Source organism: Xyrauchen texanus, chromosome 3, assembly GCF_025860055.1.
Source record: "Xyrauchen texanus isolate HMW12.3.18 chromosome 3, RBS_HiC_50CHRs, whole genome shotgun sequence".
Lineage (NCBI taxonomy): Eukaryota > Metazoa > Chordata > Actinopteri > Cypriniformes > Catostomidae > Xyrauchen > Xyrauchen texanus.
The window spans coordinates 30,061,445-30,085,398 of NC_068278.1; the positions used below are offsets into that span (position 1 = coordinate 30,061,445).

The following is a 23,954-nucleotide window of genomic DNA, read 5'->3' on the forward strand; positions in this document are numbered from 1 at the left end:
TATGTATGAAAATGCACTTACTGAAAACTTAATGGAGTACATTAACATAATCAAGATTCACACAACCTCTCGTAAATACATGTGGTTATTGTATATAGTGGCACAAGTTTTAATTGTTTTGTTTTCTTTATTCTCCTTAGGGTGTGGACACTGGGAAACATGAATAAAATAAGCATTTAAAAAATGAAAAATATGAACATGAAAATTAAAGACAAACATCATATCTTATATACTGTAATATGCCGGCATACGCATCTATAAAACATGACTACATGAAGTGTGATTTGTGTCATTAGGACATTTCTGCTGGATAACTCCAACCTGCCTCATCTTTCTGCCATCAACTCAACATCAGCACCGAAGGCTTATATTGGAGTCTTGAGGACAGAATGACCAGAAATGCAAAATAAGATGAATAGTCTTAAATGGTGCTCCTGCCATCACTTGATCAAAAGTATGCTAAGTGTAAGAGTGGTGTTTAAAAAGAAAAATGTTTTGGATTGTACACTCAAATTAGATGCATCTGAAACTAAACACACATTTCTCCAAATGCACATTCTGTCACTTTGAATCATGGAACTGTGTAAGTACTGTATATGTCCAGCAAACCTTAAGGGGAAAAAATATGTGCGTGTAAACATTCCTGTTTAAAACTCGTTGTCCAAACTTGCCTACAGTGTGACTCGCAATATGTACTGTATAGAATTATGTGGCACTGAAAAGATTTGGTGTAAACGTATAACTAATTGCCATTATATATAGTATGTACAGTTTTTGTCCTCCTCAGGCATGTGAATCTGTGTAGGTAAGTGTACAATATATGTACAGTAAGTACATACAGTGTGTATGAGAAGTGAATACTGTGTAAGATAAGTGAGAGGTGCATGCGTGTTGTCAGTTCCAGATCTTGAGGAAGCTGTCCCAAGAACCTGTAGACACAGCCATGCCATCATCTGACACCCCAAGACAGCTCACACGATTGTCATGGCCAGCCAACACTCCTGTAAGGAAAAGAGAGGAAGGCCTATATTACAACGACACTGCTTCATTTGTACTGGAAACAGTTCCGGCACCTCAAAAGCCTCTAAAAGAAATTAATGCTTTGACCTGTACATAAACTGGTGGCCAAAAGTTTGGAATAATGTAAACATTTAGCTGTTTCTGAAGGAAATTGGTCCTTTAATTCACCAAAGTGGCATTGAACTGATCACAAAGTATAGTCAGTACATTACTGATGCAAAAAACAGCACCATCACTATTTAAAAAGTCATTTTTGATCAAATATATACAGGCTCTATTTCCAGCAGCCATCACTCCAACACTGTATCCTTGAGAAATCATGATAAATTGCTAATTTGGTACTAGAAAATCACTTGCCATTATATCAAACACAGTTGAAAGCTATTTGGTTCATTAAATGAAGCTTAACATTGTGTTTGTGTTTGTTTTTGAGTTGTCACAGTATGCAATAGACTGGCATGTCTTAAGGTCAATATTAGGACAAAAATGTCAAAAAAGAAGCCAATTTTTTTGAAACTGTAATACAAAGTTTGAATGCCACTTTGGTGAATAAAAGTACCAATTTCTTTCCACATGAGCAAAATCTGTACATTATTCCAAACTTTTGGCCGCCAGTGTATGTTTCATGAATAATTTATTAAAATAATAATAATGATGTCAATAACTTGTAATATTCTTGTAATGTCACAAAAAAAAAGTACCAATGCAGTTTTTTGATAATCACGTGTAGTCTATGACATCACATGTAATGGCACACGCTTACACAACCTACATTACAGCAATCTACACTACCAGTGCTGGGTAAGTAACTTGAAAATAGTAATTAACTACAAATTACAAATTATTTCTCTAAAATTGTAATCCAATTACTAATGGTTTCTTTGGAAAAGTAATCACATTACTGATTACGTTTAAGTTACTTTCTAAAACACTTTTACTCAAATTCAAAATAATGTAATTTCTTGTTCATTATAACACAAGTCAGACACTCCTCACATTTCTCCTTCATAATAACTAATTAGGGGGCCATAATTAATGTATTCTCCATAAATAATATTTTAGAAATGAGCATAACCCATTAACTCTTTCCCCTCCAAACACGGAATTTTCCGTGTTTTATGAAAAAACGCTTCCCCGCCAAACACAGAATTTTCCGGGTTTCCGTGTTTTAGGTGTTATACGGTAAGGAAGACCCCTCCGCATGTTTTGAAAGAGTACACAACTCTTTGATCAAAGAAACAGACTGCGATCGTCTCAAACATGAAGAAGTGGAGTATTGAGAAGCTCAAAATATCAGACAAACATTTTAACAACTTTTTATCAGCTTTTTGTCTGAAATGTTGTTTTTTGACAAAACCGACCTCTGTTCAAGTCGCAATAAAAAAAGAACAAATGAAGATAAAATAAAATCGTTTTTTTTTGCCTAAAAGCAGAGGCTCAGATCTTTATTGTGATATATAGCATCTTCATATATTCATGGAAGAAAATATTCTGCGGGCCATTAAAGTTTAGCGAAAATCGTCAAAAACCCTGGCGGTGGCTGGCAACTTTTTTTAAAAAACGCTGGCGGGGAAAGAGTTAATGTACTTGAAAATAATTAAATAAATTGAAAGTCTGCAACTATAATCTGATTACAAGAATTTAAAAGGTAATGCATTACACTACCCCCCCCCTATTAATTTATGTTCCGTATCCCCCCCAAACTGCCGGATCACCGGTCACATTTCTTTATTCCTGGACCTCATAATTTACAAATTAAACACTGTGCAAAGAGGTACTGCATTCATGGATAACAATAATTGCATTAAGTTCACCTGCTCGGTCTCCCTTCATGGCATCCCAGATGTTGCAGTTAAAGTCATCATAGCCAGCGAGTAACAGGCGGCCAGAGCGGGAGAAGGCCACAGAGGTGATGCCACAGATGATATTATCATGGGAGTATAAACACAGCTCCTGATCAGCACGCAGGTCAAACAGCCTGCAGGTGGCATCATCTGAACCTGTTGCAAATGCACTGCCACTGGGAAAGAACTGAGACAGAAGAGAAAATAAATAAAAGTAAAGGAGAAATACTTAGACTCAGAAATATCAGTAATGTGTTTAGCTTTTAAAAGGCTTTTCACACTATGCTCAACCTTGGATTAACTTTTTTCAGGCCCCAGTTGAGGCCACTTATAACCCTGGTTTAAGCAATGTTTAACACTTGTCATTTATAAAAGGGGGTTAGCACTTTTCCTTCCCTGGTATATGAACCGTGGTGCCAAAGAACTGTGGTGCCAAAGAACTGTGGTGCCAAAGGTTTACAAAGTAAATTGGTAAAAAGTGTAAAAAATGGAATGAGATAACATTACATTAACCAAGGGTATGAATTAATTCAAGCTGTTAAAAGCCCATTAGTGTCCGCTTGGTGTTTCTCTTTGTGCTCACACAGACAGCGTTGATGTCTGACTCGTGACCAGTGAACGTCTGTCTGCACATGCTGTCTCTGATGTCCCAGAGTTTAATCGAGGCGTCACAGGCCCCAGAGATGAAGGTCCGTGAGTCTGGAGCCAGCGACAGGCTCATTACATCACCGCTGTGACCCGAGAACAGCGTCGTCTGCTGACCGGTCTCTATGTCCCACAGAGCACTGGAAAACACATACAAACACAAGGTTAAACAGTAAAACAACCTGAACAGAGGATTGAACTGATACTATCAGAGTATACTGAGAATACTAAGAATAGCACAAAAAATCATTGGTGATAGCCTACATGTTACACTCCAACTATCCAAAGAGTATCAACTATTACTTTCAGGAAGTACATTGTTATTTGATGCCTGTATGTTATATATTGTCATATGTTTTAAAGTTGTGTTTAATGGTGCTGTATATGTATTATCTGTTAGATATACATTTCTGTATTTTCTGTACATTTCAAGCTATAAAAGTATTATTATGGTTATTATCTTTAATTGTAAATTAATTTCCAAGAGTGCAAAAAAGCTGTAACCATACAAGCAACTGTTAAGAGTATGGCATAGTGTACTATACTGTTTCAGCAGTACTATATGTTCATGTGCACTTGTGTACATATTTATTTAGGGTGATGTGAACACACCAGGTTGTGTCTCCTGAACTCGTGATAATTTGATTGTCATCAATGAAACGGCAACAGGAAAGGTAACCTAGGAAATTAACAAGACAGTAAGTCAACATGTCACACCCTGAAACTACACAGGATGTAAAGAAACATCTGCAATCCAATTCCCTGTTACAGACATACAGGAAAAAAAAGTCTTTTACAGTTAGTCATCAAAAACATACAGCTGAATGCCACATGCAAAACCAAACTGTTCTATACATTTTTTTTTTTCTTTTTCATTTAGTGCTGTCAGTTGATTACATTTTTTAATCGTGATTTATTGCATAATTTTTCGTAGTTAATCACGATTAATCGCGGATTTTGACACTGTATTAATTTCCTGTAAAAATGCATTTAATTCCATCTTAGGAAAGAAAAGAATATTTAACAATATAATATTTTATTAACATTTTCCAAAACAAAGCCTTCCATAGTATAAAGATTGAAATGCACTAAAAAAAGCACTATTTCAAATAACATTAAACAATTCCCAAAGTCTAATTAAGAGTTTGACTAATAGAAATAATTGGTCTCCCCATAGGTTGAATTTTTATTGCAATTCGAATTAAATGTCTTAAACTCTCATCCTCTACAATATTAATCTGCCGGCAGACTGTGGCTATATGCTTTGCTACAGCAATCGTATAGACGGGTTCATGATTCATGTCAGGGCGTCAACTCCACATGAAAAGCGCTTGCAGACAAAATGTCTGATTCTGCGATTTGGTGCTTCTTTGCCAATTAAAATGTGCCTTAAATAGGCTGAAAAATACTTGATTTCTATAACAAGTCCTATCTGGGCTTGTTTTGCACATCAAATAGCCCTAGGAGGTCCTTTTTCCACCACTTTATCACCGACAATGAATTACTGCTGTCTTTGTTGGGAAGTGTGTGTCAGTGTAATGACTCCGGGAAGACACATAGCAAAGTTTTTATGCTGGTTTATGCTGTATTGACTGTAAATGTTTTAATCATGATTAAGGAAAATTAACGTGTTAACTTTAATTAATCGCATGTGTTAACTCTGACAACTCTAACTTTTAGCAATGTTTATCACTTCTTTCAAAATAAAGATGTGTGTGTAAGCATACCTGTGTGTCCAGGCAGCTCTCGGCTGACTCTAACATTGCCCTCTCTCGTCTTTAAACTGTATATAGAGCAAATGTTGTCCAGACCGCCACAGGCCACAAAGTTTCCAGATGGCGCATATGCACATGTCATCACCCATGATGACCGTAATGGGATGGCATGAATCTGAAGTTCATAAGGAACTAATAAATATTACTAAAACAAACATTAAAATACATTTTTGGACAATAACAGTGATGTCATGCTGACAATCTTGGGTGTTGGGTAGTAATGGACTACATGTAATCTGGATTACATGATCATATAACAAAAATAAAAAGTACTTATTAGATTACATTGCAAACTACAGTTACTTTATTCTAGATTACATAATTAAATATTGATTACGTTACCCATCAGTTTTGACTGACAATGAATGACACATTTTAAATTGTTGTGTGCTTTCATGTTAAGTAATGTTTAATGAAATTGTGTAAACTGTAAACTACATAACATAAAAAGATGTAACTGATTACAATTTCAGTCTTGTAATTAGTAATCTTCTGAAATGTAATCAGATTCAATTTCAGAAGTAATCTTCCCAACACTTGTTTACGACATGTTTACAACAGTTTCATGTGCTTTATACAATATGCAAATACTCTGAGGACGTGACAGACCTTGTTTGTAGTGTAGCTGTCCCAGACGATGAGTTTTCCATCCTGTGAGGCACTAACAAGAAGCCTGGGTAGATTACAAAAAGAGATTATGAGATTAATTGTGATTACTTCCTTTCATCTTTTTTTATTTCATTTCTGTTTGACAAAGCAAAATCAAAATCTTTTGAGTACCCCCTGAGGTATGCATACTCCCTGGCTGGGAATCATTGATCTCTCTTTTGGTATACAGTAAAGCCAAGCAGCCTTGTATTATTATACCGCATATTCACTATTTGAGATGTAAATGAAATGTCACATAAATGTACGCCTGATATCCTATGTTATGCATTAAGGTGCACACAGTAATTTTTCCTCATTTAAAAAATTTTTACTCCTAAAGAAATTAATTGTAATTTTAAAACATACTGTATGTATAAAATAATAAGCACACATGAGATGAAGACTCCAATCATATCAGTAACCAATACAAGCGGTTTTATTCTACATGGAGAGGGTCCGCACATGGGATCTGCCATGTTAGGATCACATGACCAGCCACATACTACTGGCTTAATCTCAGTAACTGCCCTGTTATTGGATCCTTTACTCATGAATTAATAATGGCTGACTGTGAATAGTGAATATCTATAATGGCATTGGTAACTGAAAACTTCTGCGTTTGAATGATGCTGCATCCACACCACTAGGTGTTAGTGGACGTCCAAGATGAAAAATTAAACAAAATTACTGAGTGCACCTTTAAAATAATAAAACCATACATAATGATAACAGTTTTATCAAACGAATAACTATTTTATAAAACAGTTCACAAATATTTATCAATTATTTTATTTATTCTGGCTATTAAAAAATCTTACAGTAGTAACAGAAAGGGTGTGACATGCCTAAGCCTAATATGGGATTTTTAAATTACCTCAAAGAACAGCTCAATTTAAATCACATTTGTATGAAGAAATTAATTTCCAATTTGACGTTAGTGCAATTGAAGGTTAGCTAACATTTGGGTAAATTTGTCTTGTTGTTCATTGTCTTCTGTGCTTCAACAAGTGCAAAACCCAATGCCTACTCACAAACCCATCAAGCAGTCGTGCACATCTGCACATTTCTGAGGACAATACATTTATTTTGTAAATTTTTTAATTGTTCTCTTTGATGGCAGGTGCATGAGCAGACTGTGAATTGGTTGAAAAAAGTTGTGTGAAGGTTGTGGATAGAGGTACCTGGAGTCTGTGCCCCAATGCATGGCATAGATTTTAGCCAAATGCCCACGCAGTGTGCGCCTCGTACTCATCTTTATTCGCCCTACCGGGTCCAGTCCTGCAGTAATCTACAAAACACACACACAACATGAATGAAGACCACCAGATATCTGAAGATCAAGTCATAATTCCCATTTGGGTCATAAATGTAATTATGTCTCACCTGAGTAAGTGTGGAGTCTCCACATGCTTTCCTGGCATCCTGTGGGACAAAAGATGTTAAAAGTTGAACTGACTAATTGTGCTATCACTATTTTTAAGTGAAAGAGGAATTGAGATATGACTTGAGAATCGTATCTGCTTATTTTTCTAATTATGATATCGCAAAATACACTTAATTTTGACTAGAGTCAGAGTGGAGCCACCTTAGCCTCACTGGACATTTATGGCACCCATAGTGGACTCAGCTAATACAGTCAAGAAATATGGATCAATGCATCAGACAATTTGTTGAATAATTTATATAAGGAACATCCTCTTCTATTATCTTTGGTTAATGAGGAATCCAGGATATGGCAAAGGAGGCAACCAAGTTTGAGGAACTAAGTCAACACTAATGTAATATGTTTGTTTGACAACCCGTGTGTAACAAAGTTCTTAGGATGGGGTCCAAGGAGGAAGCGGGAGAGGGCGAAACTAAACTCAGAAGATAATTCATTTTTACAATAAATTCACACGGTTTGCTTTTCAGAGCAACTCAACACACAACTTCAGTGTGTCTGTGGGTAGCTCTCTCCCCCTTACTGGCATCTGGCTCACTCTTAAAAGCCTGTCTCAACTCTCACTGCAATTACAAACAGCTGTTAGAGACCATCATCGCCAGGTGATGATCCTTACGTTTCTCATCTCCTGATCTCCCTCTCCATTCACAAACCGGTACTTAACCACGCCCCCACCAACACACCCTGCTCATGTAAATACTTTAAGACAATATTAATAGAATGATAGAGTCCCAAGTTAAACTTTATATTGCCTAAGTGTCCATCGTATTTACATATTAATCATTCTAGTTAATTCGAACATTATTGCAAAATAAATCCAGACAGGGTAATGAGGACCCTGATTTGAAGCATATGTAACTACATATTAAAATTAGTTAAAAGCAAGTTTTTATATTAATGGTATAATCATCATATACTGTATTATGACATACTGTATTCTTACTTATTCTAATCTTTAAAACACCTGAAGGAAAACACAAAAACAGCTTGTTGCAGTAATGTAAGTATTAAGACTCACTCTGATCTGATTCCGCAGTTGCTCAGCCTCCTGTCGAAGCTGCTCAAGCTCACTCATCTTGAAATGACTTTTAACCTTTACCTTCTGATCTCTCTCACCCACTCAGACACCTGTGGATTAAAAAATTACATACGAATTTAGCGTGGGCAATATGACAAAATATTATATCATGATAAGAATCATGATATTACTTCTAGAAGAAAATAAATAATAAATAAATATAAACACTTCTTGCAAAAAATTATGACGGAATTAATGCAGATTCATTTACATAAAAGAATCTGCTAAATGAATAAACGTTATCCAAAACGACATACAAAATGAGGAAACATTCTCAGCAGCCTGCGGAACGCATCTTTTGGCTTTCATAATATTTTTTTGCATACTTCATTTGAGAAGGTAAAATAAATTGCTTGTATTAGGAGTGATTATCGTTGTGCGATACATTTTGCAGATCAAAATGTTCTGCTCTGTGTTGGCTTTTGTGAACCCACACCACATATGTAGCACCTGTTTTAATAACAAGCTCTTGTTATGCTCTTCAGTTTCTTGTCTTGTTTGGGAGTCATCCCGTTCTGTGGAGCTGTCTTTCTCCCATTCTGGCATTTCCTGGGTCAAAAATGATTCAGTAGCGCAAGTGATACCGCTCCCTGATGTCTGGAAGCCTGCTGGCACATTACCGTGATTCAGAGATTTCATGCACGACACGAACATGAAACACAGATGCGCGTGTCAGATAAGAAGCATATTAAGCACTTATGAAGCGGCAAACACTAGATGAATATCACTGAATTTGCTTTGGAGGCTTTAAGAGGCCATAAAAACTATTCATGATTCTTTTTTAATCCCCTTTTCTCCCACTTTGGAATGCCCAATTCCCACTACTTAGTAGGTCCCCTCATGGTGGCACAGTTACTCACCTCAATCCGGGTGGCAGAGGACAAGTCTCAGTTGCCTCCACTTCTGAGAGAGTCAATCTGTGCATTTTATCATCTGGCTCGTTGTGCATGAAACCGCAGACACTCACAGCATGTGGAGGCTCACGCTACTCTCCGCGATCCACGCATCACTTACCGCGCACCCCACTGAGAGAGAGAACCACTAAATCGCGACCACGAGGAGGTTACCCCATGTGACTCTACCCGCCCTAGCAACCGGGCCAATTTGGTTGCTTGGGAGACCTGGCTGGAGTCACTCAGCACACCCTGGATTCAAACTCGTGACTTCAGGGGTGGTAGTCAGCATCAATTAATTCGTTAATTAAACTCAAAACAATTCAGGGTTGCATAAAAGGTGTTTTTCATGAACTCAAAAGAAAAAGTTCTAAATATTAAGGTTCATTTATTTGAACTAATTTGAATGATTTCACTTTTTCTTACTCAAAACAACCAATTATTTTGAGCATTAGGGTTTACAGTTCTGATTGTTTACTTTGAAGAGCATCTGACCAGCATCAAATAAATCAATGATAGAGATATTTCATAATAATATTGCAATTTGAGATTTTTTTTTTACGATTTAAAAACAAAATAAAAAAATAAAAAAAATACTTTGCTAACCAGGTTTTACAAAACGTAAAAAAAATAATCTTCAATAAGATTATTTGTGTAGATTTTCTGTTAGATATTTTACACACACACACACACACACACACACACACACACACACACACACACACACACACACACACACACACACACACACACACACACACACACACACACACACACACACACACACTAGATTAAAAGAGAACAAACAGTGTGCAACACTGAAACATAATTTCATAGAGCAGATTTGCTGTCGGGTCTAGATTAAAATTACAGCATAATCTTTAATCTGATGTAATCTGGCTAAGAATCTATAATATAATAGGCTTACTGTTCCGTGAGCCATTCCAAACACAGAAACAAGATCAGGAATCAGGATTAAAATACATGGTAAATAGAAGCAACTGTATATTATAAAATAGGTTGCGAGGGATGGGGAAAGGTAGCCTGACCTAAACTTTTACATACATTTGCATATTCAGACTGCCATGCAAAAATGCTTAGGAATTGTCACAGTAAACTATGTCTCAAATTATTCAGTCACATTCTCTTTTGGTTCTTCTGAACAGTTTTAATTTGCATGTTTTCCTGTTAGAATATCTGTATGGTTACCGTAGCAATACTAACGGGAACTATGGCACATGGATGCAAAAATCATTGTTATTACCCCCTTACAACACGTACTTACAGTATTAAAGTTCCTTAACTACTTTTACACACACAGTATCACAACACCACAGCAGGCAGAAAGCTGATCAACAATGTGCTGATCTCCAAGAGTCAATCTGAGAGAACTTAACTCAAAGCAGTATCAGTATAGGTTCCTAACACATCATTCAGAACAAACATAAAGAGCCCACAAAACCCACTGAAAAACTTCAAAGCCTATCATTGAGAGAGAAGTGGTGGTGATGTATAATTCCATCTTCTCACAAAACATTTTAAACTGATATTTCATAATTGCGCTTAATCTGAGCAATCGAGATCCTATCTTTTAAATCCTACTACACATTCAAATAAATGTGAAGGGGCCGTGATTAAGGAAAGAAGGCTTGATAGTTCACCCCAAAATGAAACTTCTCTCATCATTTACTCACCTTCACATCATCCCAGATGTCTATGAATTTCCTTCTTCTGCTGAACACAAAAGAATATTTTTAGAAGAATATCTCAGCTCTGTAGGTACATACAATGCAAGAATGGTGGCCAAAAAGTTTATTTATTTATTTATTTATTTATCAAGGTGTGGGTGAGAAACAGAAATATTTAAGTCCATTTGTCCAATAAATTCTCCTCCCTTTCCAGTAGGTGTCGATGTGCACAAAGAATGTGAATCGCCAAATACAAAAGTAGTGAAAGGTGCACTCTAAGTTTTTGTTTGTGTCGTATTGGATTTACACTGACACCTAGTGGCCTGGATGCAGCAGCATTCAAAAAGCAAGAGTTTTAATTTACAGATTAAATTTTATAAAAATTCCAAATTCACAGTCAGCCATTTTCAATTTAATCCATGAGTAAAAGTATCCAATAACAGGGCAGTTACTGAGATTAAGGGAGTAGTATTCCACTGGTCATTTGATTCTAACATGGCAGTCCCCATGAGGGGACTCTGTCCATGTAGAATAAAACGGCTTGCTATTAAGTGAGACAGGAGTCTTCATCCCATGTGATTTTTAGACGTTTTAAAATTACAATTTCTTAAGGAGTACAGCTTTTTTAATGAGGAAAAAAATACGGAGTGCACCCTTAAAGATAAAGTGGATATTGATAGGAAAAAAGGACTTCATATTGATCTGATTCTCACACACACACACACACACACGCACGCACACGCACACACACACACTTATCATATCGCTTCTGAAAACACTTATTTAACCACCGGAGTCGTATGGATTAATTTTATGCTGACTTTATGGGTTTTTTGGACTTCTGGACACCATTTACATGAATTATATCAACTTATAGAAGCTGAGATATTAGTCTAAAAATCTTTGTGTTCAGCAGAATAAAGTTGTACATCTGGGATGGCATGAGGGTGAGTAAATGATGAGAGACGTTTCATTTTGGGTGAACTATCCCTTTAATTATCCTTTGGCCCATAGTGCATGATAATGCCTTCTTGACTAATGTGTAATTGAAACACTAATATATATAATATATATTATTATTCAGGTACTGGTTGGTTTCAGGTACAGATATATGGCATAATTTTTATTTCATCAGACATGAATTTGAAAAAGCCCTGAATTCATGATCTTAAAAATAGATTTGATGTTATCAAAAAATGTTGCTGCTAATTTTACATATTTGAAAATATTTTGTGTGAATTCACAAATTCATCAATCACGTTGTGAAATTCAAGTTTTTACTTTTCAAGTGGTGCATTTCAGGTCGTCAAATTCAGGTCTCAATATTCAGGTTGTTGAATACGTGTTGACAAACTTTGAGGAAGAAATCCGGTAATGTAAGGAAGAGCAAACGAGTGTTAATGTAATCCAGATTCCAGTCCTCTCTTGGACAATCTCAAAGCGATGGAAACAGCTCAAAAGTCATCTTAAATGTATACATCGTAGCTGTCTCACGAATCTGCTGAAAAGGCAAGTAAAATGATTCACGTGCATGCATACATGACCAGATAACACGATCCTCAGATCCCCAGCATGGTCATACAATGATGTCACATGAAACAGGTCAATATGCTCATACATTACTGTGAATTATTTTTATGTTTTTCATACATGTACGAAATTGAGTGTCTTATAATTGAAATTAATTATATAATACCTGATTAATAAAAGCTACAGGAAATGACAAATAATACTTTATAGGCCTCTGTATTACTTTTGTGTGTGTGTGTGTGTCTGTGTGTGTGAGATTGTTAATACTTAAAATTTGAGGAACAAAAAGACTGACATTTAAGGTTAAATGACTCACGTAATGATCACTTTTCTATTTTGATCTTTCATGAATGTATTACATGCAAGACAAAAGAAACTATAAAAGGAATACTGCTGTCTGATTTTAGGGGTACAATGCAAATGAACATATTACATAACACTTTTATAAAGTATATAGATGAAGCCCAGATTTGTATTATCATGAAGGTAACGTGGTCTGCCTGAAAAATAAACAAAATAAATAAGACACTGACAAATCATCAGTAGTCTACAAATGTAATACATATGAAATTAGACTATCCAGCATTTTGACCAAAATATTAAAAAGAAAGATGGCGTGCTAACTCAAGCAATCCAGACTGGTAATGTAAACAACTAGGAACAGAATGTGTGTTGTACATTCAAAGTTAACTATATTTTTACTCAGCACAAGTACAAATGTGCAATAGAAAGTTAAATATAATTTTATCAAATTGCCAAGACATGCAACGTACACACTTACAATATGGGTAAAGGCGGCTGCTGCTTCAGTCAGCTATAGGTCTGTATTATTTCACTTATATACAGTAACAAGATTCATATTGAATGTAATGATTAAACCCACTCTTGTTTTCTGAAGGTGGAGAAATATATGTATACACTGGTGGCCAAAAGTTTGGAATAAATGTACAGATTTTTCTCTTATGGAAAGAAATTGGTACTTTTATTCACCAAAGTGGCATTCAACTGATCACAATGTATAGTGAGAACATTAATAACGTGCATAATTACTATTACAATTTGGAAAAAAAAATCAGAACTTCTTAAACTACTTCAAAGAGTTCTCATCAAATAATCCTCCTGTCTTTCAACTGTATTTGATATAATGGCAAGTGATTTTCTAGTACCAATTTTGATTACTCAAGGATACAGTGTTGAAATGATGGCTGCTGGAAATGGGGATTGTCTAGATTTGATCAAAAATGACTTTAAAATAGTGATGGTGCTGTTTTTTTACATCAGTAATATTCTGACTATAATTTGTGATCAGTTGGAAATGCAATTTTATTTTTAGTTATATTATTTAATACTTATCTACTACTAAAATGTATTAATTTTTTTGCAGACTTGCAGTTAAAAAGTAGTAGTTTGATATTCGTTTCCACTGGTAAATGTCATTTGCCCATATGATTATAAAATAAGTTTCTTGATGAAACTTGCTGTTAGGTGAAGGATCCAATTTACTGATTAATTTGATCTTCAAAACACTTTAATAAAACATTATAATAAGTATCGCTAATGTATATCTTTTTGTGTTTTCACAATGTTGTTTAAAATGACTTTTGAGATTACATCAACACTCGTTTGCTCTTCCTTGAATTACCGGATTTCTTCCTCAATTTTGTCAGCTGAATTTCTCAACCCGTATTCAACAACCTGATTATTGAGACCTGAAATCCACCACTTGAATAGTAAAAACTTGAATTTCACAACCTGAATTTTTTTAGGTGAATTCACACTAAATATTTTCAAATATTAAAATTTTTTCGATAACACCAAATTACACTCTTTTTTCAAGATCACAAGTTTAAGGTCTGGTGAAATAAAAACTACGCCATACAGATATCAATAATCATTTAGAACATTAAAGACAAACAATATCTAGGGCTATTTATTATTTAACCAGTTGTATTTCTTTATTCTTTTGCAGTGGGGTTAGGTTACTCGCAGCACCACTATGTAAAATAATACGACTTCACGGGACTTGAGGCCGAACACAATTGTGAGAACAGTAACAAACAAGGCCACCGCGCTAATGTAAGCAAAGCCTGGTTCAAGGTAAGGCTTTCTCCATCGCCATAAAACCAAAGTAAAATATATTTTCACTACTATTTCACAGACAGAAGTCCGAAATGCCTCAAATGTTGAAACAGGATGTTGCACCCGACTTCCATCATGAGCAGACGAGCGCAGACATTTTAGCGCGTCGCACAATGGCGAATCCACAGAATACTTTTTGGCTGAAACAACAGTTCCATTACAGACACAAACGCTCCGATACTCACGGGAATCACACGTCATAATGCTTAATGGAGTTGTGTCTCACTCAGTACTGGTCCAGTAGAATGGAGTAGAGAAATGCCAGGCTTGACCACACCCCTTAACACTCAATGCGGAATGACATGCACACTGTCACACTGCATTCTGCGGGCATCTAGTAGCGAGGAAGAGGGAGGAAAGTAAGCGGTTTCTTGCATTTACTGCCACCAAGGCCGCAACTGCTGTTTTCACGGACACCGCAACCTATGCAAGCCGTTTATAGTCGTGACTCGTGATTGCCTTGCAACCTGGGAGACAGTTGTAAACAGCCGAAATGTACAGAGGTTACGTTCAAATACACATTGAACATTCCCTTAACGTTACTCCCTGTCTACAATACATGCGTCCGTTGCGTTGCGTTCTGCAGAGCTATTCCAGCCACTTTAAATAAACATATTTAACTTTCCAGATATCACTTTTTTCCCCCTATCTTTTTGCCATGGATTTTATTTATTACATATTTAACTTCTGAATTTGCACGGTTAACGTCCTATTACCTTGTAATGTAATGACACACGCATTCAGCATCTGAGTGAAATGCCGGAGGATGCGGCCAAATGAAGAACAGGAGGCTCCATCAATTCACGACCCAAACCTGAAATGAGTCGATGGCCGTGTAGCTGAATCGAACCTTGAAATTCAGATGGTATATATAATCTCCATAATATTCCTAATCACTATAAATAACACCATGCTGATGATGCCTGCGCCAGAAGATGGAGTTATTTCATCCATACAGTACGTTCAACATTCTGATAAATCTAATTTAATAGCTCAATACCTGTTAATCTTCCTGTTTGACTTTTAGTCTCCACGTCCTGTAAGTGCTGTAGCGCGTGGCGGAAGTAATTCACAGGGAATGTTTCTGTGGAAAATTGATTAGGACTGCATGGACACACTCTTCGTTATTTCCTGGTGTTTGTTTAGGCCTCAGCGACTCTGTTTCATCAAAACGATGTTATCGTGAAACATGAAGCCACTATTTCGTCCTCCGATCGTTTAAAGAGAATGGGGGAAAGCCTTTTACATACAGTTATTCCTGATTCCAGAACATCTTGCTTCTGAAACGACTTTTTGAGCCCCTGTTAGGTGAGGTATCGTCGAGTAAACAGTAAAGCTTGCAAATTAAGCAAATACCGTCGTTGTCTGTATATTGCGTCGCTTGATCCTCGCCTCTTTCTTCCCAAGTGTCTTCTTCCTCAGTCTTTCCCGTTTCGTTTTGACCGTCGCCTCCTCTTCCAAAAAAAAAAAAAAAAAAAACAAAGACAAATAGGCTTCAAATGCACAGATTAAAATAAAATGAAGTTACCGCGATCGGCTTGGCTATCTCTCCGGAGGCGCATATAACCCACCCATCAGTTCATATATAACTGTGCCAGAACAGGAGGCGGGGTGAATTCAACATAAATAACAATACAGTTGTTTTCTAAATAATTCAAATAATGTGTGCTCACTCTGCTGTCAACTCAGTCCCATGTGAAACCATTCGGTTTGCACCAGAAACACGTCGCATCACAAATGCTCGATTCAACCACACCCATTTTATTGCGAATGTTGCACTGCAGAGCAGCCCTCCTCCACCGTCACACAGCGACTCATGGGGGTGAACACAACCTCACACTGGAACATCGTTAAAGTTATAGGATATTCAAGTAAAAGTACAGTTATTTCGTGAGATGTAGTAATGAGACGTAGCCTAACCTAACTTACATGTTTTTGGAGAAAGACGAATGAAGTACTTTGAAAAAAATAGCTAATAGTTACATTCTACAGCGTTCACGAGTGACTGACTACATGAATTCGCTCCTGAAACGCAAACCGTGCGTCACGTGACGCCCGAAGTTCAAACGATTGCATAGTTTACTAAAAACATATTAGGGGCCGTTCACACAGAACACGTCATTGCGCTAAACAAAAGCTAGACGTTAGCGTAACGAGTGTTTAGAGACGGCTTAGAAAAACAACTGAAAAACAGAACGGACGGACGCAAAGACGTGTTTGTTGTGAACGGCCCCTTGGCTGTTTCTCGAACGCCTTTTCCATTCTTCTTAACACACGTACGGTACAATGGGGCTAAAGGCACACCTTAAGGAAACTGTGTTTTTTTTTTCTGGTCACAAAATGTACACCCCGCCCCCATGGATCAGATAAATGCAGTGCATAGTAACAAACAGGTGTTTAACTACTGTGGTAGTTTTTATTTCCATTTTTGTGTTTTTAGAGAAAATCAAATGTGCCAGCATTTTTAGTTCTTTCCAATACCTTTACCAAACACCCCATCCAGATGAAGTTCGCCAACCTCCAGACTTTCTCTAATTACTTAGAGCTGTAATTAAATTTCCATGTAAGGGCACTCAGTAAAGCTATGAACACTTTCTCTCTAGAGACATAAAGCTGCCACCCACCGAAGACACACTTTTAATTAAACCTGCTATAATTACACATTGGGGGGACGGGCACAAAAGGATTACACTACTTATACTACTGTACAATTAGCTGAATGGTCCTGTTTAAAGTTTATAACAGACAAAAAACATTAATTATTTCATACCAATTCGGTTTAATATCTAAATTAAAAATAAGTCATTTTTTATGTCAACATCCGTGCCCCATTCAGTGACAGACATATCCCCCTCTACTGTGGTGATGGTATGTTCCACCTGCCTTGCTCCCCATTTGGGCTGTAGTAGCTGTGGATAGGTTGCCCAGCAACACCATTTTCAGAGATCCATTCAAGCAGTATGGGGTTGGATGGACATTAACTGTTCTGCATGAATCCTCCACACGCATACAAACACATACAGTACACTGAGTGGGTCCCGAAACAATCACATCCAGAAATATCAGTATATGATGAGGTTATCATAATTACAATAAGCAGTATACATATACACCCATTTACAGAATAAAAATAAATCTTTATACATGCTCTCTGGCAAAGAATAGATGGACAGAGTGAGTGGAGGGGTGCAAGAGATGAGAAGTACAGTGTGATCCCAATGCTCTCCACATGGGTAAATAGGGCTCAGTTTCACAGACAGAAATTCTGGTTTTAGAATAACCAGACTTAGATGCAAGAACATTATAGGTTGGTGAAAATAGAAGTCTGTTTTTTTTTTTTGTTTTTTTTTACAGCTGTACAAATGGGAATTTGCGATTGTTTAAACTAATATTTGAATGTAAGCCATAAAATAGTGAAGTTTTAACTGAAATATACAAGTGTTTAGTCAATGTGTGTGTGGGACTGGGTGTTTTAAGAGGACATCTTTTTAGGTTATAAACTTGTAATTACAAGGGTATTATGCTATAAATGTGGTTTGAGGACATTTCTAGTGTCACCATAATTCAAATCACGTAAAAAAAATAAAATACATACTAAAAAAAAATGCAGAAAGTTTTTTTTGTGAGGGTTAGGTTTAGGGGATAGAATCTATAGTTTGTACAGTATAAAAATCATTATGTCTATGGAGAGTCCTCATAAGGATAGTCGCACCAACATGGACGTGTGTGTGTGTGTTTAGTTAAAAGTACAAATGAAACTAAAAATTATTAAAATGGAAAACTAGTTCCATGCAAACCTGAAATCAGATGGATTCCATGGAATTGTTTTTCATTATAGTGAGCTAAGGTTGTTTGATCTTTAACCCAGCCAAACTGAAATTAGGATTAATAAATTTTTTAGCTTCAAGCACCCTCTAATATTTAACCCTCTTGTTTAGTAAAAACAAAAAAAAATTATAATAATTTGACCAGTGGGTCATAGAAAGACAGCAGTTCCATATTTAAACCAGGTCAAAATTGAGACTAAAAGCTTTCAAGCATACATAAATGGGTAACTCCAAATGTCCACAGTACTCTAAATTAATGGGTTACTTACTAAAAGACATCTATAGTAGGTCTGCAACCTGGCCCGGGCCCGATGGGACCAGAGAACCCAACTAGTGTCGGGCCAGGTTCAGGTCAGTTTTTCCAAGTAGGACTTCGGGTTCAGGTTTTTAATTTATGAAAAAATAAACAGGCCTACTGAACTTATTTTGCACAAGCGCTCTCATTCACGTGCGAAAGGAGGAGTTAAGTTGCATTCACACTGCCAGTGACACGCAGCGACAAAATGACCTCATCTCATTCATCTTCAATGAGAGCTGGCGACTTCTGGCAACACGAACGACGGCGACCTTCGAAACAGTGCTGTTTAGACTCTCCATACACACCACTAGAGACCTAACCGCCAGCCACTGGCAACATGCAGCGACAAAGTAGCTGGCAGTGTGAACGCAGCATTAGGGGCTGTTCACACCGAACGTTTTTTTGTGCGTGCCTGTTCTGTTCCCCCATAGTTTTCCTAAGTAAACACATGTTGGATGAATGCCTTTGACTGTTGCGCCGTATCTCGCCGTTTCTTCCTCATCTTGCACAGGACCGGCACTGTTTAAACACCACGTCAAGTAAAAAGAACTTCACATTTTCAAAAACACATGTTGAGACACCTGCGCTCGGTTTCATTCTTTGCGCTGCATCTACATTGTTTTTAGCGCAGGGGTCACAAAGATTCAACATTCTAAACAAGTTTAGGCTGCATAGAGGGTACTGTTGCATTGTTTCATATTATTCCAGATTGTTCTGCACCAGGTGAAGTTTCAGCAAATAAATGGTAAGGCAATGCTTTTTTTACATTCTCTTCTAGTGTACTGAGGGGCTGCCATGCCTTGTTAAAACTGTATGTTTACTGTTTCAGTACTGTTAGGAATGTTGCCTATATGCTTACATAAATGATAGCCTATTGCAACAGTCAATGGCAGCTGGCCAACAGAGGGCACTACGGTGCCGCCCCCCGAGCAACACACACACAAAATAATAACAATAATAAATTATATAAATTGATATGATAGAAATCATCTGTGCAAAATATATGCTTTCTCACAGGAGGCGGGTCTATGTAGAAATTTAGCTAATTCCTGATTAAAAATATGAACGTATTCAAGGTAGGACATAAAATTTAGCCAATCAGTGTCATCAAATCTAATCCGAAAAGGGCGATTATTTTATCGCCCCCAAGGAGCCACTGCTCAAGTCAGGACTAGTCTGTAGGGGCACAATTTTAACTACATGACAATGGTGAGCGCAATTATCACTGCTTCCAGACCAAACCCGAACTCTGTAAAATCTCTCTTCCAAAGTTTGAGAGGTGAGCTTTGTCGGAAAAACTAGAGAAAGAGCTGCGCCCAGAACGACCTTACCTCGCAATCAGACAGCTGGCTAGCGAAAAAGGGAAGACGTACACATGAGGCGAGTTGTTACACCAAAAAGGCCTGGCTATGTGGGTGTGGTTATGCTAATATGTTATTTTGCTTTCCGTGCTTGCTTTTTAAAACAGTGGGGACAGATCCAGCATGGACAGCTACGGGAGTGAGAGATATGAAGCACCTGTCTGAGAAAGTAATGAAACACGAGAACACATGGATAATTCGGTCAAGCTAGTCATATTGGAACATAGTGAACATCGCTACACAGCTTGACGACGGCCACAGGATTGCGATGAGGAAACACAATGAGGAGGTGGATAAAAACAGGCATATTTTGAATAAATTGTGCCTGTTTTTATCTAAAATAATCAATTGTGTGAAGTTTTGGGGGGCTTTTGAGTTGGCCTTGCAACGAGATTGACACCTCTGACAACCCTGGCATTTTTGTGGATATTGTTGCCTCAATAGACATTGTGCTGGAGGAGTACCTTAAGGCAGCTACCATTTTCAAAAGGCACGTCAAAGACGGTACAAAACAAGATGTTGGACTGCATGCTGTCAGTGCTCAAGGATTACATTCAGGAGGAAGTAAAGGCCGCTGATTTTATCGCCATTCAGGCAGACGAGATGACTGACATTTCCACACACTGTCTGCTGGTGCTTGTGCTACACTACATCCATGCCAACAGTAACATCCAAGAGCATTTTTTTTTTTTTGTTCATTACCATCCAGAATGCCAACACAATCACTACAGCGCTTCTGGACAGGCTAAGCACCATACTCCCAAATGGACAAAAAGCCAAATTTATCAACCAAGCTTATGATGGGGCTGCTGTAATGAGGGGAGGCACCGGCGGAGTACAATGTAAGATAATGGATGTCTACGAATGTGCTCACTACATATACTTCTATGCACATCAGCTGCAGCAGGCAACATGACACATCCCCAGGGTCTGAAAAAAAAAAAAAAAAATGCAGATCATGGTGGATTTTCTGCTTTCTTCTCCAGATCACCAAAGCCAATCACCGTGCTTGACCAAATGGTTGCGCATAGACTCCCCTGTAGTAAAGCCTGTACAACACGGTGGAACTTCCACAGTCGTGCTGTAAACACGGTGTATGAGCACAAGGATGGCCTCCTAAAGTATTTCCAGACCATCAGAGTCTCTGTGAACGCTGGGAAATGGGAAAATTCAAAAGAGATGTGATAGGTGTGGGTGACAATATTAAAGTCATATTTTTACTATAAATCTCCACTTTTTTTGTTTTTGGCGATTCGCATTCTCCATGCATATCGCCACCTACTGGGCAGGGAGGAACATTTATAGTAAAAAAAAAAAGGACTTCATTATTTATCTGTTTCTCACCCACACTTATTGCTTCTGAAGACATGGATCACTTCTGAAGACTTTGAAGCTGCAAAAAGCATATAAAGGCAGCATAAAAGTAATCCATATGATTTAACACTGATCTGAGATATTCTTCTAAAAATCTAAATTTGTGTTCAGCAAAAGAAAGAAAGTCATACACATCTGGGATGGCATGAGGGTGTGTAAATGCTGAGTGAATTTTAATTGTTTGGTGAACTATCCCTTTAACTGTTTACTCATGCCCCGTTCACACCGCAGGCGGCTTGTTGCGATCAGTATCGCTGGTGGGTGTTCCAACGTTATTGGTGGACTGCACAACTGGCCATTGTAGCGATTGAAATGCTGATTACAGATGATAATGCCGATAAAACTAAAGTTATCATTCTAACTGACAAGGTATGAGTTCTTTTGTCTCTAAAAATGCACATTCTGCCGGGGAGAATTTATGTTACCTGCAGCAGTGTTTAATGCATCATATAATTAAACAAGACGAACGTTATATCAAACTCACTCAGAATGCTGACACGTTTTCGACGCATCGGTTTATTAGACCATACCATAAGTATGTGGTTACAGACTAATGACATATATCAGTGAAATCGCTCACAGAATCTTAACTTCTCTGTTTTGCCTGCACTCGAGTTGACTCCAGTATCCCACACTCACCCTGCCTGGAGACGGATGACGTACTCTCAATGGTAGTGTGCTTGTGAATGTCGCTCGGCATTTGCATGAAGTTTAAATTTCTCAATTTGTCTTGTCGCTCCCCACGGCGATCTCTGTCGCCAATGGTCGTGATGGCACGTGTCGCCGGAAGTCGCTGTGCTCTTATTGAAAATGAATGGGATCGTGTCGCTGTCTCGCGCGGTGTGAAGCCGCGCTCACACTGCCAGCTACTCTGTCGCTGCATGTCACCAGTGGCTGGCGGTTAGGTCGCTAAAGGTGTGTATGGAGAGTGTAAAAATCACTGTCTCTTAATTAATATTATTATAAAAATAATCTTCGATCTTTATTTGCATAAAGTTAATAATTTCTCAACTTTGTCGCGTTGCTGGACACGCCCACAGCCGGAAGTCGCCAGCTCTCACTGGAAATGAATGAGATAAGGTCGTTTTTTCAAACCAAGTCGCTGGCAGTGTCAACTCTGCTTTAGATAACGTCAGTGTCACCAGTAATGACATAAGATACTGTGACAAATTTAATCCATTCATACATGTGAGCTTTCCTTTGTTTTCAAGAAAACAGTTCTGAAGTGGCAGACTCTGAGAGGGGTCATGAGGACCCAGAAGTTTCAAGCTCATCCACAAACCCACCAGAGGACCCAACTGACATCACAAAGTTTGAATTTGAAATGAGTACACCTGCAGGGAATGTTGATGAGCTGGAGCTGATACAGGTGATGGAGGACCCTGAGGATGTCAAACAAGGCAATGTTAAAATAGAGGATGACCCTGAGTCACTTACACTACAGCTGCCTTCATCAGATCTAGCTGTAGCTCCTTCATCCACCTCCATGCAAGCGTTCCCACAAATCACCTCACCTCCATTACCGGAGAACGAAGGCGATGCTTTGCTGGTTTTAGTGCCATCTGTGGGGAGTGACACAGGGCTAAGCGGTCCTGTTGAGAGCCCTGATAAAGTGCACCGCTGCAACATTTGTGGCCGGGGATTTCGACGTTTCTACTGCTTGAAAACACACCAGCGCATTCATACGGGAGAGCGCCCGTATCCTTGTAGATACTGCGAGAAATGTTTCCGCCATTTAGACAGCTTACACAAGCACCAGCGCATTCACACAGGAGAGAGACCCTACCGCTGCGCACAGTGCGGATGCAGCCTCAGAGAACTGGGTCAACTCAAAAAGCACAGACTCAAACACTCACCCACATTTGTTCCAGTGGCTCATACTGCCTTCCCTCTCCTCCCAGCCGGACCCTCTTATGTATGGCCACATCTCAACTCCCAGTCTTTGGATTCAGTCTAAAATACAGAGGCCTGGTGAACAGAAGACAGTTGCATTTAATTAGTAGATAGATGTTTTTTATTTTGTGGCAAAACACTCATCTGATTTAGTTTATTCATTCAATAACAGTTTGGTCCAATCATTTGGACACTTCCATTGCTGCGCTTGAAGCATTTGTAGCAGGAATGTATATTTGCCTGATTATGTGAACAGTTTGTCCTTGACTCACCATTAGAGCATTCAATTTATATTAGCTAGATCATACACAATACCTTGCCAGCAATGTGCTTCAAAGCCTCAGTTGTCATTGCATATGAACAACTCATATGAACAATTCAAATCTTACCCTGCAAAACATTTAAATGTGTTCCAGATATGAATACATTTTAACTGTGATTGACACTGATTGGTCTTTTGGTCTTGAGAATAAATTTTTCTCTGTGTCTATCACACAGCA

The 23,954-nt window shown here is 37.9% G+C and overlaps 2 protein-coding genes across 6 annotated transcripts; one reads left to right on the forward strand and one right to left on the reverse strand.

Moving 5' to 3' along the window:
• Positions 1–107: 107 nt before the first annotated feature.
• Positions 108–22,308, reverse strand: LOC127620383 (guanine nucleotide-binding protein G(I)/G(S)/G(T) subunit beta-2). 5 transcript variants are annotated; one of them, XM_052093615.1, is made up of 11 exons: positions 15,702–16,518; positions 11,039–11,078; positions 8,392–8,501; positions 7,316–7,354; positions 7,114–7,220; positions 5,894–5,957; positions 5,237–5,399; positions 4,122–4,188; positions 3,448–3,649; positions 2,835–3,051; positions 108–1,001 (listed from the first exon to the last, which is right to left on the reverse strand). In XM_052093615.1, the coding sequence occupies exons 3-11, from the start codon at positions 8,446–8,448 to the stop codon at positions 895–897; spliced, it is 1,023 nt and encodes a 340-aa protein (XP_051949575.1). In that variant the 5' UTR covers positions 8,449–8,501; positions 11,039–11,078; positions 15,702–16,518; the 3' UTR covers positions 108–894. The 5 variants fall into 5 exon arrangements, with proteins under 5 accessions (XP_051949575.1, XP_051949594.1, XP_051949582.1 ...); XM_052093634.1 differs by lacking the exons at positions 11,039–11,078; positions 15,702–16,518 and adding an exon at positions 22,201–22,308; XM_052093622.1 differs by lacking the exon at positions 11,039–11,078 and having other exon boundaries at positions 16,058–16,518.
• Positions 20,704–23,647, forward strand: LOC127624548 (zinc finger protein 835-like). The gene is made up of 2 exons (XM_052099323.1): positions 20,704–20,851; positions 22,773–23,647. The coding sequence occupies exons 1-2, from the start codon at positions 20,704–20,706 to the stop codon at positions 23,516–23,518; spliced, it is 894 nt and encodes a 297-aa protein (XP_051955283.1). The 3' UTR covers positions 23,519–23,647.
• The last annotated feature ends 307 nt before the right edge of the window (positions 23,648–23,954 follow it).

Excerpts from the sequence above, each read along its gene's own strand:
- LOC127620383 (XM_052093634.1), bottom strand. The coding sequence starts at position 8,448 with ATGAGTGAGCTTGAGCAGCTTCGACAGGAGGCTGAGCAACTGCGGAAT. Across the intron at positions 7,221-7,315 it reads GAGACTCCACACTTACTCAG|ATTACTGCAGGACTGGACCC; the intron begins GTGAGACATAAT and ends TGTGTTTTGTAG. Across the intron at positions 3,052-3,447 it reads CAGACATCAACGCTGTCTGT|TTCTTTCCCAGTGGCAGTGC; the intron begins GTGAGCACAAAG and ends CTTCTGTCTCAG.
- LOC127624548 (XM_052099323.1), top strand. The coding sequence starts at position 20,704 with ATGTTGGACTGCATGCTGTCAGTGCTCAAGGATTACATTCAGGAGGAA. Across the intron at positions 20,852-22,772 it reads ACACTACATCCATGCCAACA|AAAACAGTTCTGAAGTGGCA; the intron begins GTAACATCCAAG and ends TTTGTTTTCAAG.